Consider the following 14,434-nt stretch of genomic DNA (forward strand, 5'->3'; position numbering starts at 1 on the left):
GTAGCTGCCTCGGACTTTACTCTGTTGACGACTACTCTCTGTGTTCTGTTAGTGAGGAAATTATAGATCCATCGACCGACTTTTCCTGTTATTCCTTTAGCACGCATTTTGTACGCTATTACGCCATGGTCACACTTGTCGAAGGCTTTTGCAAAGTCTGTATATATTACATCTGCATTCTTTTTGTCTTCTAGTGCATCTAGGACCTTGTCGTAGTGATCCAATAGTTGAGACAGTCAGGAGCGACCTGTTCTAAACCCATGTTGCCCTGGGTTGTGTAACTGATGGGTTTCAGTTATATGGTGCTAGTATATATATACCATGTATATACATGGTATATATATATAATGGTGGCCCGTGGCCTGGTGGCAAAAGCTCTCGCTTCACACGCTGAGAGCCCGAGTTCGATTCCCGGCGAAGGTTGAAACATAAGAATATAAGGGAGAAGAAACACTGCAGCAGGCCTACTGGCCCATTGGGCGTATTTCCTTACAGTGGTTGCCCATTTTCACCCATCAGTAGTTTTAGTTTAATATGTTTATTATGTACCCCATACCCGTGGTGTGGGTGGTAGTCAAAAGATTAGAGAGGTACATAATGTGTCCAGGACTGGACCACAAAGTTATGATAGATGAACAAGTTAGAAAGGTAATGAATTAAGTAAGTAGGTAAGTAAATTTACTTACTTACGTTTATACATGGCTACAATCCATCAGTAAAGTGGATACTTTTGGGTGATAATCGACTGGTTTGGGTCGCATCCTGGGACAAAATTGACCTAATTTACCCGAAATGCTGAGCATAACAAGGAGCTTTCTATATAGTAGTATATCATTAATGTCAGCTAGACCTGTATACCTTGTACATGTACTTGTAGTAAATAAAGATATTATTATTATTATTATTATTATAACGCATGGCGAGGTTCAGATGTCCATGATGGAGGTGGATGATGGGAGTCAACAATAACATTGTTTATGGTGTCTTCTGAGCCTCCATGTAAGCAGCAAACATCATATATATGATCAGTGTGTAGTGTTGTCTTCCAGTTGACTCACAGATACTCACAATTAATGGTAAATATGAGTGAGAGATGAGTTAGTCTTCACTAAGTCAACAACAACAACAACAACAACAGTGTTCAGCGGCTCCTTCACTCCCTCATAATTTATTTTGTTTTCATTTCTTGTAAGTTTTTTAAGAGTTTTTTTCATGGAATGTATCAATGTTGGGTTAAAAATGGCTTCTGGCTGTAGTATATAAATTATTTGATGTTTTTTGGGGGAATTAATAACTTTCTCTTGTGATGTTTATATCGTATTTTCCATAAAAAAAATGTATTGCATATATGGCGATTAAATTGATCAATTTGCAAGGAAATTTTTGTATTAGGTGACAGTAGGTAACTTATTACAGTAAGTTCCTTGAGGAAAATTAGGGGGCTCTTGATCCAAGGAATTGAACCTGTTCTCTCTACATTGAACCTGAATGTCTCCCATTCCCCCAGGCAGTGTGGCCCCTATAGGTTTAGTGCTCTTCCATGACTCCATGAATATAATAATTGACAGTAAAATCAACTTATTTCTTCGTCTGTGATGATAATGGTCACAAAAAGTTTTTTTTTTTGGTGTAATAATTGGTAGCTGTTGTACTACAGTATATATGTTGGTCAGATGAACTTATGTTCCAACATATATACATCGAGAGGTATATAAATACTGACAGTTTAGTTTAATCCCTATTTTTGAGATTATAGAATTCTTGATTGGTAGTGAACAAGTGACTTGTAGCCTTAAGGACCCTCCTGTAGTTGTTAGGATTTTAAACCCAAGAATAATAATAATAATCATTATTTCTACAAGTATATGATACAACTTATACAGACCTAGCTGACATGAATGACATATTGTATAGAAAAATCCCTGGTTTTGTAGAGCATTTCGGGCAAATTAGGTTAATTTTGTCCCCAGGATGCGACCCACACCAGTCAACATGGACAGCAGGTGGCATAAGGAAATGCCTAAATGTTTCCACCTGTTTACCTGGAGTTTACCTGGAGAGAGTTTCGGGGGTCAACGCCCCCGCGGCCCGGTCTGTGACCAGGCCTCCTGGTGGATCAGCGCCTGATCAACCAGGCTGTTGCTGCTGGCTGCACGCAAACCAACGTACGAGCCACAGCCCGGCTGATCAGGAACTGACTTTAGGTGCTTGTCCAGTGCCAGCTTGAAGACTGCCAGGGGTCTGTTGGTAATCCCCCTTATGTGTGCTGGGAGGCAGTTGAACAGTCTCGGTCCCCTGACACTTATTGTATGGTCTCTTAACGTGCTAGTGACACCCCTGCTTTTCATTGGGGGGATGGTGCATCGTCTGCCAAGTCTTTTGCTTTCGTAGTGAGTGATTTTCGTGTGCAAGTTCGGTACTAGTCCCTCTAGGATTTTCCAGGTGTATATAATCATGTATCTCTCCCTCCTGCGTTCCAGGGAATACAGGTTTAGAAACCTCAAGCGCTCCCAGTAATTGAGGTGTTTTATCTCCGTTATGCGCGCCGTGAAAGTTCTCTGTACATTTTCTAGGTCGGCAATTTCACCTGCCTTGAAAGGTGCTGTTAGAGTGCAGCAATATTCCAGCCTAGATAGAACAAGTGACCTGAAGAGTGTCATCATGGGCTTGGCCTCCCTAGTTTTGAAGGTTCTCATTATCCATCCTGTCATTTTTCTAGCAGATGCGATTGATACAATGTTATGGTCCTTGAAGGTGAGATCCTCCGACATAATCACTCCCAGGTCTTTGACGTTGGTGTTTCGCTCTATTTTGTGGCCAGAATTTGTTTTGTACTCTGATGAAGATTTAATTTCCTCATGTTTACCATATCTGAGTAATTGAAATTTCTCATCGTTGAACTTCATATTGTTTTCTGCAGCCCACTGAAAGATTTGGTTGATGTCCGCCTGGAGCCTTGCAGTGTCTGCAATGGAAGACACTGTACTGTGGATTAAACCACGGACCTCGGTGTGTGAGTTGAGTGGGCTACCAACCAGGCAGTTGGACACCCATGGCTGTTAGCGAGTCAAGCAAGTCAGGTGTACACAACAAACATGGAATAGAGGAACTCTGTTTTTTTATTCACATATGTAAGGAACTGGACCTGCTCTCCTCTCCCTTAGATCAAACATGAATGCCTCCCATTTTCCCAGGCATTATATGACTCCTACAAGCTACCATTTCCTACATGAATGTAACAATTTAGCACCATGGCTATCTCCCACTAAGGCGAGCACCTAAAGTCGGTTCCTGATCAGCCAGGCTGTGGCTCGTACGTTGGTTTGCGTGCAGCCAGCAGTAATAGCCTGGTTGATCAGGCTCTGATCCACCAGGAGGCCTGGTCACAGACTGGGCCGCGGGGGCGTTGACCCCCGGAACTCTCTTCAGGTAAACTCCAGGCTCCAGGTAATCATCCCTTATGACACTCAGGGCTCATGGAGGAAGGATTCTTCTCAGCTACTCTATTGAGAATAATAATAATAGTAATAATAATAATATTATTATTAAACGACACTACAGAGGTTAGCATGGACCCCTCTGTGACCACGGTGCAGTTTTTTTACAGACTAATCTCACACTAGCATAGATATGAAAAGATTTAGCCCTGACTAGCCTGGGTCAGTGGCTTTGGCTAGTAGGTGACTTGGACCTGCCTTGCAAGGGCCAGTAGGCCTGCTACAGTGTTTCTTCTTTCTTGTGTTTTTATTCCCTGCAAAGTTCGTATTAATGACTTCAGAAATCATAATATGGCTGTAAACCACTTGGGGATAGGGCAGGATTCAAACCTATGGCAAGCCAGTCCTAACACTAACAGCAGACCAGTGCACCAACCACTGTATCATGCTCGCCTTCAGGAGCACTGCAGCACATACACTGTTTATGTTCTTACTGAAATGTATGTTCCTCTCACCTGCCTTTATATTGTACTACCTCCATGTAAGAGCTATTAGATGTAAAGAAACCTGCTGTGAAGGTGACATGTTATATGAATAACATTTCTGTTACTGCATTTGTGTTGTTATCATCCACAACTTGTCAGTATTCCTTCACAATCTACTGTTAGGATAATGTACATGATTAACTGTATAAATAAATTTGAGAGGATGAAGGTGTAAAAGTATCAGCATTCACTTAGGTACATGGGGACATGCAATGCTATGGATACTTTATTGCAAGCAACATTTCACTTACCAGGCATGGCAAAGTTCCTGGCAAGCAAAACATGGCCAGCAATAAAGCATTTAAAATGTTACATGTGTGTCTGTGTACCTAATAAATAAATTTGTAATAGATGATGACTATTCAGATTGTTAATTTGATAGATGATAATCCAGAATAACCCAAGAAGGCCAAACATTGTAACTTATTTCTGTTTGAATCTTAGGTTTATCTCTAGGAGTCACCCCATGAATCACTGTACTCGTAAAAATGTAAGAATAGAGGAGTACGTACTGCAATAGTCCTACTAGCCTGAGCTAGGAAAATCCTCAGTGATAAATAGGTAGGTAAGTAGGTTTATTTAGTTACAATTATGTACACACAAGTACAGTTATGAAGGTTATGGAAGGTTATGATTTCTTACCTAGTAACATGCATAAATTACCTAAGATAACCCATAAAACTCAAAGTGATTTTATTTCTATTGGGGTCCTTTTAAAGCTATTTAGTGTCAGCTTTCATAACTACTGTACTTGCCAGATAGTTTCACTCATCTAAAATGGTACTTTCCTATATCCTTTCTTAATATGAACTCATGTTCTTTTTTGGTTAAATATTCCTGACACTTTATTTATATCTCCATTCCTTAAACCTTCGCTTGTATACTTAAGTCACATCTCCCCATATTCTACATTTTTAGAGTGTGTTGGTTCAGGACTTTTATCTTTGTATGTAATTTCCTTAGCCATTAGATTGCTTTTGTAATTCATTTTTTTGTTTTTTTTTGTTCTCCAATGCATTTACATATGTCCATTCTGTAGTATGGGGACCAGATCTGCACTATTTAATTGAGGCCTTAGTAATGGTAACCTTTGGACTCTGGTTATTTATAATTCTTAATGGGTGCTTGTAGTTCTTATCTGAAGACCTAGGTCTGATCCCAGCACTGAAAATATTCATCATGCTTCCTAACACCTGTTGCTTCTGTTCATCCAGCAGTAAGTTAGGTATCTGTGTGTAAGTTCACTAAGAGGTTACAAGGACTCCAGTGGAAATAAGATAAGAGGTTAAAAGGGCCCCAGTGGAAATAAACCAGACAAATTGGCTTTCTTTCTTGGATTATCCTGGGTAACTAGCCATCCTGGTTAATAATCTGTTTGATATATAAATAATGTAGTTTACATATAATAAAACATTGGTAGGCACAAAAGAAAGCTACTAATTATGCATTGCAGTTCAGGCAAACTAATCCTAATGCTTGAATATTACTTAAGATCTAGACATAGACTATTAAGTAAGAGTTATGTAGTTAACTACTGTCATAACTACAGGAAGGTACCTTCCTGCTGGTGAGGGGGGTCCTTGATCCAAGGTATTGAACCTGTATAGTCTATCTGTGATTGTACATGTACATGTACTTTGGGGTGCTGCTATATTGGTCCAGTGGGTTTAGTGATTGATGGTATTATTTGGCATGAGTTTATGTTGAAATCGCCAGCAATTTGTAGTTGATTATTATTATGCTTGTTGTTTATTATAGTATTTCGTAGATTGTCACCGAATCTTTGTGTGTGTGTAGTATTCTGTAAATTGCTCCAAGTCTTATTGAATTAGTATTATTGGTTTTAAATTGAGTAATTTTTTTTTATTAACACAACCATTTCCCACTGAGGCCAGGTGACCCAAAAAATAAGAAACACTTTCATCATCATTCACTCCATCACTGTCTTGCCAGAAGCATGCCAGAAGCATGTAGTGTTTACCTGGAGTTTACCTGGAACTCTCTCCAGGTAAACTCCAGGTAAACACTACAGTTAAAAAATTGCAGCATATCAACACTTCTCCTTCAGAGTGCAGGCACTGTTCTTCCCACCTCCAGGACTCAAATCATAAAAACCATTTGTCTCCACTTGCTCCTGGTTAACACGCTCATGTTTGCATGCTAGAAGTCCAGGCCCCACACACACAAAACCTCCTTAACCCCCTCCCTCCAACCTTTCCTAGGATGATCCCTACCCCACCTTCCTTCAACTACAGATTTACTAAATTTATGTTCACCATATTCATCAGTATCACACAAGTGTTTATGGTATTCATAAAATTGAATTCACTAGCTTACTGTAGTAAATAGCTGTACAACCACCTTTCTTGTTTTGTCTGCAGTTACAGATTACTTTGTACCCAGGTATATTGAATACGTTAGTGAGGTATATTAGCTGGGTTTTGGTTAATGTGATGAAAGGGAATTTGATCTCTTTCTGGATATGTTTGGCCTTGCTCTTGGTCTCAGTATGAGACAATCACAAACTGAAAATGATTTTTACCCACTTCTAATGAGTAGATATTTGAGGTTTGCTGCTAGATAAGTGATAAATGGTAGAAGCTCTGCTGTACTATCAAAATAGGCAATAATATGTATTTGTAGATGGAGTTGTAAGAGAAGTGAATGCTCGGGTGTTGGAAAGAGGTGTGGGGTTAAAAGATAAAGAATCAAACACAAAGTGGGAGTTGTCACAGTTGCTCTTTGCTGATGACACTGTGCTTTTGGGAGATTCTGAAGAGAAGTTGCAGAGACTGGTTAATGAGTTTGGTAATGTTTGTAAAAATAGGAAATTAAAAGTGAATGTAGGAAAGAGTAAGGTGATGAGGATAAACAAAAATTTAGGTAATAGAAGATTGGATTTCAGATTGGAGGAAGAGAGTATGGAGGAGGTGAATGTAATCAGATATTTGGGAGTGGATGTGTCAGCAAATGGGTCTATGAAAGATGAGGTGAATCATAGAATCGATGAGGGAAAAAAGGTGAGTGGTGCACTGAGGAGCCTGTGGAGACAAAGAACTTTGTCCATGAAAGCTAAGAGGGGAATGTATGAGAGTATAGTTATACCAGTGGAGATGTCATGTCTGAGGGCAATGTGTGGTATGAATATAATGCAGAGAATCCATAGTTTGGAGAGTAGGAGGAGGTGTGGGATTACCAAAACTATTATCCTGAGGGCTGAGGGAGGGTTATTTAGATGGTTTGGACATATAGAGAGGAAGGAACAAAATAGAATGACTTTGAGAGTGTATAAATCTATAGTGGAGGGAAGGAGGGGTAAGGGTCAGCTTAGGAAAGGTTGGAGGGAGGGGTAAAGGAGGCTTTGTGCATGAGGGGCTTGGCTTTCCAGCAAGCGTGCGTGAGTGTGTTAGATAGGAGCAAATGGAGACAAATGGTTTTTAGGACTTGATGTGCTGTTGGAGTGTAAGCAAGGTAACATTTATGAAGGGATTTGGGGAAATGGGCAGGCCAGACTTGATTCCTGGAGATGGGAAGTACAGTGCCAGCACCCTGAAGGAGGGGTGTTAGTGTTTCAATTTTGTAACTGTAGTGTAAGCATGCCTCTGGCAAGACAGTGATGGAGCAAATGATGGAAATTTTTCTTTTTTGGGCTACCCTGCCTTGGTGGGAAATGGCCAGTATGTTGTTAAAAAAATAAATGAAATAATCCATATGTTGAAGTATATAAAAAAAAATAATTTTGATATTTGTTTTCAGAGATGAGCAGCATGGATAGCTCTGATACCCATAGTCAAGGGGAAGAATGGGAAGAGCCAATGACCTCACCAGTTCATAATCCTGGTACCCCAGATGATCCAATGAGTCCTGGGAATACAGTTAGTTCATGTCCAATGTCTCCTCAGAATCCACCCAGTTCAGGAGGTGACATGAGCCCTGAAGGTTACCCTCAAAATCCAACTAACCCTATGAGCCCTGAAGGTATTATGAGCCCTGAAGATGGTCCCATGAGTCCAAATGGCTCCATGAGTCCTCAGACTCAGACTAGTCCTGAAAGTCGTATGAATCCACCAAGTTCACAGGGACTTATGAGTCCAGACAATACTCGGAGTCGTTGTGATTCACTTAGTTCCAGAAGCTCTGCCAGTCGTGATGGGCCAGTAAGTCCCAGTAATCATGAGAGCTTTGACCCACTAAGTCCACCATATCCAAGAAATAATGATGATCCATCAAGAGATTTTAGAAGTCATGGTGGTTCAGTAAGCCCAGAAGATAGAAGTCAATATAGCTATTTCAATCAGCAAAATCCCAGAAGTCCTGATAGTCCAGAAAGTCCAAGAGACTCAAGTCCTGACAGTCCATTGGGTCAAAATAATCCTGAAAGTCCTGACAGTCAATTGGGTCAAAATAATCCTGAAAGTCCTGACAGTCAATTGGGTCAAAATAATCCTGAAAGTCCTGACAGACCATTGAGTCCTGAGAGGCCATTCATTAGGAGCCCTAATGAATCTTTAAGCTCACAAAATCAAAGAAGTACTGAAGGGTTAGGGAGTCCCAGGGTTCCTGGTAGCCCAGGTAAACCACCTAGCATACAAGAACCATTAAGCCTTAGAAGCCCAGATATGCCTGTCAGTCCAGATTACCCACATGTATCAAAGAATCCTACTAGTGTAAGACATCTGGTCAGCCCTTCCAATCCTGCAAGTGCAGATGAGTCGTTTAACTGCAGATCTTCAGCAGATCCAAGAGAAGATAAAGAAAATTTTCAAGCAGACAGGCTATCAGAAATATCAGAAGGTGATTCAACAGTAAGTAATAAATTTGAAAGATGGAATTTTTGAGTAGCCATAAATTTAACTGTACATTTTTAAATTTATTTGTAAGTAACTTTGATGTGTGTTTGTGTAGGTTATCAAGTAACCAGTGCCATCATCAGAGGGTGTACTGGATTTTCAAGATTACCTGATAATTTCATCAGTTTTATTATAAACTCTGCACATTCCTTTCCTCATTATCCATTTAAGTGCTCACTATGAATGAGACCACCAGATAATTAGTGGATATCCAATATCTGATCTGTATTTTTGTTTTACACTCTTAGCTTCAGCACTTTTGTGTTACACACTGTCCATACACTATTAAGATATTCTCAGTAGTGGAGCACTTATGGGGATATTTATTGTTAGCATTATAGTATGAATGCAGGTAGGCCCCACTTTACACTGTTTTGCTAATACTGTAATCATATATGGTTAGTCTTATACTGCATATTTTCAAATTATTCATTTATTTATTTATTTCGACACACCAGCCGTATCCCACCGAGGTGGGGTGGCCCAAAAGGAAAAATGAAAGCTTCTCCTTTTACATTTAGTAATATATACAGAAGGAGGGGTTACTAGTCCCTTGCTCCTGGCATTTTAGTCGCCTCTTACAACACGCATGGCTTACGGAGGAAGAATTCTGTTCCACTTCCCCATGGAGGTAAGAGGAAATAAACAAGAACAAGAACTAGTAAGAAAATAGAAGAAAACCCAGAGGGGTGTGTAGATACTATATGCTTGTACATGTATGTGTAGTGTGACCTAAGCATAAGTAGAAGCAGCAAGACATACCTGAAATCTTGCATGTTTATGAGACAGACAAAAGACACCAGCAATCCTACCATCATGTAAAACAATTACAGGCTTTCATTTTACACTCACTTGGCAGGACGGTAGTACCTCCTTGGGCGGTTTCTGTCTACCAACCTACTACCTAGAAATTATTCATTTAACTGCATTAAAGAATATATTTCATTCCTGCCTTTGCACACTTTCTCTGCTCTAATATACCCCTTAGCAAAAAAACAAAAAGGCTATGAATTAATTTCTATCCATTTTTTGCTCATCCCTCCCCATTATATATGTATCAAGACTGGTTAAGGGAATAATGTCTAAATTTTTAACAATACATGTATACACATATTACAAAGCTCTAGACTTGACTAAATATTGGAGGCCTGCTGCCTTGTTAACCTATCAGGAAAAAAAAATAAGTACAATGGTACCTCAGAATACGAACTTAATTTGTTCCAGAAGGCTGTTCGAATGCTGATACCGAACGAATTTGTTCTCACAAGGAATAATGTAAATTAGATTTATCCGATTCACACCCATAATTGTTCAAGTTTTGAGCTGTTCATATCCCGAGGTACCACTGTACCTGGGTGTTATTCGACTGGTGTGGGTCACATCCCTGGGACAAAATTTCTTTCCATGGATTTTTGTAATGTTTCATTTGTGTTTGTACTTTTTTTTTTTTACATTTCAATACATTAGTCATATTTTTATTCATATTCTAATTGTATTTCTAGCAGGGATTTTTGTACATTACACTCCCCCTGAAAGTATTCAGTAGTTATAAAGTGCTCTCACCTTTACATAAACTTCACTCATACTGGATCCTCTGAAAACACTCATAACATATAGTACAGTATACATAGTATTATTTCACCATTGCAGCTTAATGGTGATGACGATGAAGACCCAGTTAAAAAATGTACTGCTGAGGAAAGTGTTCAGTGCAAAACAAAAGATGGAAGTAAGGTAGATGAAGATCGAGGGAAGCCATCTTCAAAGCGCAAAAGTGATGAAGGACTGGGTGTGAGAGACGAATTAGATTTTGAAGCCGAAAGAGAAAGCGGTGAAGAGGAGGCAGAAGAAGGAGAGGAAGGTGAGACTGACTACTGTATTAACTAATAACTTACCATGGTCTCAAGTATTTTATATAGATGAACTTACCAATCGCTGGTATCAAACTCTTCTCTTCTGATTGATAAAGATGTAGAAATAAATAAAAATCCATCTTTTGCTCAACAGTAATGCTTACAAGTAAAAATGTCTACTCTAACTGGAATTCAATTTTTTTTTCTTTTAATTTTGAGTTAAATACTAACTGTACACAACAGGTGTCCCTTGCTTTATGTGATACACGTACGTATATGCATTTCTGGTCATTGGCATACAAAGTGAATTTGCATAAAGTTAGCCCATTACAACATTCAAAAGATAGTGATTTATTTGAAATTGCAAATTTTACATTTCTTGACTGAAGTTTACCAGTATTACAGTGGACAACAAAGGTTTTGGTTCATGCTTAAAAATATGTGTTTCTATCTCATTTTGGGATGCTGAATTCATATCTGAAGTTAGTTTTGCTCCAACACACACAGTTTCTGTGAAATAGAGAAAAAATATAAGGGAACCTAATGATCAGTTCGAGGACTGACTACTGCTGGACACTGGTGTGGGAGAGTCATACTCAACACCAGTGAAAAAGCCAGAATACTGTGCTGTAAATGTGTTTGACTGTGTATAATTTTTTTTTATTTTTGTTTTGTATAATGAATTTACTTTGAGAAAGATTAGCTTTTGTCATTGCATGCTCCACATTTAATATCAATGTATAATATAGTTCCTTTGTTAGGTAACGTGTATAATGTGGTTCTTCAACCTTTATTAAATAGCCAAAATATTGATTATAATATTTTGGAAAAATCTTACATGATAGACTAAACCAGCTCAGCTTTGTCATCAGTGCACCAAAGTTAGCTTAAAACAACTAATTTGGTTTCTGAACTGGATAAAAAGTTAAATTCTGGTGGCTAGTGCAGGATGAGCATACCACACATACACCAGATGGTTCTTTAAAAAAAATGTATTTGGTCTAAAAGTAACCAAGGAAAAAATGCCAGATTTAATTGCGAAGGTTAGTGGACAAGTTTGGGAGGGTGTGTAAAGGAAGAAAGTTGAAAGTGAACATGGATAAGAGTAAGGTGATAAAGGTATCAAACAGTTTAGATAAAGAAATATTGGATATCACATTGGTGGGAGGGAATATGGAAGAAGTGAATGTGTTCAGATATTTGGGAGTTGACTTGTCAGCAGATGGGTTTATGAAGGGCGAGGTTAACCATAAAATTGCTGAAGGAAAAAAGTTGACTGGTGCTTTGAGATATCTGTGGAGACAAAAAAACATTATCTATGGAGGCCAAGAAGGGAATGTACAAGGGCATAGTGGTACCAACACTTATATGAGTGTGAAGCATGGGTTGTAAATGCTGCAGCAAGGAGGCTGGAGGCAGTGGAGATGCGTCTATGGGCAATGTGTAGTGTAAATATTATGCAGAGAATTCATTGTGTGGAAATTAGGAGGAGGTTTGGAGTTATTAAAAGTATTAGTCAGAGGGCTGAAGAGGGATTGTTGAGGTGGTTTGGTCATTTAGAGAGGATGGACCAAAGTAGGAGAACATATAAATCTGTAGTGGAAGGAAGGCGGGATAAGGGTCGTCCTAGGAAAGGTTGGAGGGAGGGGGTAAAGGAGGTTTTGTGGGCAAGGGGTTTGGACTTTCAGCAAGCGTGCATGAGCGTGTTACATAGGAGTGAATGGAGACGAATGGTTTTTGGGACCTGACGAGCTGTCAAAGTGTTAGCAGGGTAATATTTTGTGAGAGATTCACAGAAACTGGTTAGCCGTAATTGAGCCCTGAAAGTGAGAAGTACAATGCTTGCACTTTAAAGGAGGGGTTTGGGATATTGGCTGTTTGGAGTGATGTCCAAACTGTTGTATCTGAGCACCTCTGCAGAGACAGTGATTATGTATGAATGATGGTGAAAGTGTTGAACGATAATGAAGGTTTTTTGTCTTCTGTTATTTTTTTTTTTTTGATCACCCTGCCTCGGTGGGAAACGGCAGACATGTTAAAAAAAAAAAATTGAACAAAAGTCAGGGAAAAATTCAGGAATTTTTATATTTAGTGAAAATATTATGAACATACCTAATAGAAACAAAACTGAGATATCCCAAAAATAAATACAATTGGTTAACTAAACAACTGAGAAAAAATAAATAATCAGAAATGAAAGAAATGAAGGAACATGACCAGAAAAGATGTTATACATACTTTTTTTTTTTTGGTCACAAAAAATGAAGTGAAGACATTGCAAAGCCACACTGCTTATGTAAGATGTGCAGTGTGTCACTGCATGTCTGTGTTTCATGAAGTGCACCCACAAGCACATGTTAGAAAACTCATAAATAGCATACCAAATTTGATGGTATAAGAGGGGTTGTTGAGGTGGTTTGGTCATTTAGAAAGAACGGATCAAAGTAGAATGACATGGAGAGCATTTAAATCTGTAGGAGAAGGAAGACAGGGTAGGAGTCGTCCTCGAAAAAGTTGGAAGGAAGGGGTAAGGGAGGTTTTGTGGGCGAAGGGCTTGGACTTCCAGCAGGCGTGCATGAGCGTGTTCGATAGGAGTGAATGGAGATGAATGGTATTTGGGACCTGACGATCTGTTGGAGTGTGAGCAGGGTAATATTTAGTGAAGGGATTCAGGGAAACTGGTTATTTTTATATAGCCGGACTTGAGTCCTGGAAATGGGAAGTACAATGCCTGCACTCTAAAGGAGGGGTTTTGGTATATTAGCAGTTTGGAGGGATATGTTGTGTATCTTTATACGTATATGCTTCTAAACTGTTGTATTCTGAGCACCTCTGCAAAAACAGTGATTATGTGTGAGTGAGGTGAAAGTGTTGAATGATGATGAAAGTATTTTCTTTTTGGGGATTTTCTTTCTTTTTGGGTCACCCTGCCTCGGTGGGAGACGGCCGACTTGTTGAAAAAAAAAAAAAAAAGATTGTATAAAGAATCAAGAGCAACACATGACTTTGCTTCCAGCCAAGATTAAGCTTCGTTACTTTAAGCCTCAGCACATAACAGAAAGGTAAGAATTCAATATTTTCTAGACATTTTATAGGTATAATAAGTTTTTGATGTTCTATTTTTTTTTTAACCTTTCACAGCTGAAGAGTTATGTAAGATTTGACAATATTTGATGGGAGTGATCTGAATCCATATTACTTCATGATCATGATGAGGTTGTGGGCAGTAGTGCCAGAGGTCTTTTATATGTCAATAAATATTATAATTAGGCATTCATTCTTTTTACCTTCAACAAATCAGTCCCACCGAGGCAGGGTGACTCCAGAGTATTCTTATCAAGTAATATATACATTTATTAGTAATTAAACTAGAGTGCATTTTTTATAAACCATTTTATAATTCAAATAACTTAAAGAATGCTATCAGTTCTAGAATATTATTCTATGAAAGAATGTTATCAGTTCTAGAATATTATTCTATGAAAGAATGCTATCAGTTCTAGAATATTATTCTATCCTCACTCTTTTTTTCAGGGTAGAAGGCATACCAGAGCTGTAAAGTGCATATTAATTCTTTATGGTTCAAAACACTTGGAATGTGCTTTATGGAATGAATAAATGAAATCTTTCTTTCTTTCAACACACTGGCCGTATCCCACTGAGGCAGGGTGGCCCAAAAGGAAAAACGAAAGTTTCTCCTTTTACATTTAGTAATATATACAGGAGAAGGGGGTTACTAGCCCCTTGCT

General features: G+C 38.8%; 1 protein-coding gene across 3 annotated transcripts in view; it reads left to right on the plus strand.

The window, feature by feature from the left end:
- Positions 1-916: 916 nt before the first annotated feature.
- Positions 917-14,434, plus strand: part of LOC128686850 (zinc finger CCCH domain-containing protein 18-like) — a 177,131-nt gene continuing 163,613 nt past the window's right edge. The window contains exons 1-3 of one of the 3 annotated variants that reach the window (XM_070082415.1): positions 917-999; positions 7,739-8,787; positions 10,483-10,693. In XM_070082415.1, coding sequence (XP_069938516.1) covers positions 7,741-8,787; positions 10,483-10,693 — 1,258 coding nt within the window. In that variant the 5' untranslated portion in view covers positions 917-999; positions 7,739-7,740. Of the gene's footprint in view, positions 1,189-7,738; positions 8,788-10,482; positions 10,694-14,434 lie in introns of all 3 variants that reach the window. The other 2 variants (XM_070082416.1, XM_070082414.1) reach the window with 2 other exon arrangements.

Source organism: Cherax quadricarinatus, chromosome 7 (assembly GCF_038502225.1).
Source record: "Cherax quadricarinatus isolate ZL_2023a chromosome 7, ASM3850222v1, whole genome shotgun sequence".
In the NCBI taxonomy this organism is placed as follows: Eukaryota; Metazoa; Arthropoda; class Malacostraca; order Decapoda; family Parastacidae; genus Cherax; species Cherax quadricarinatus.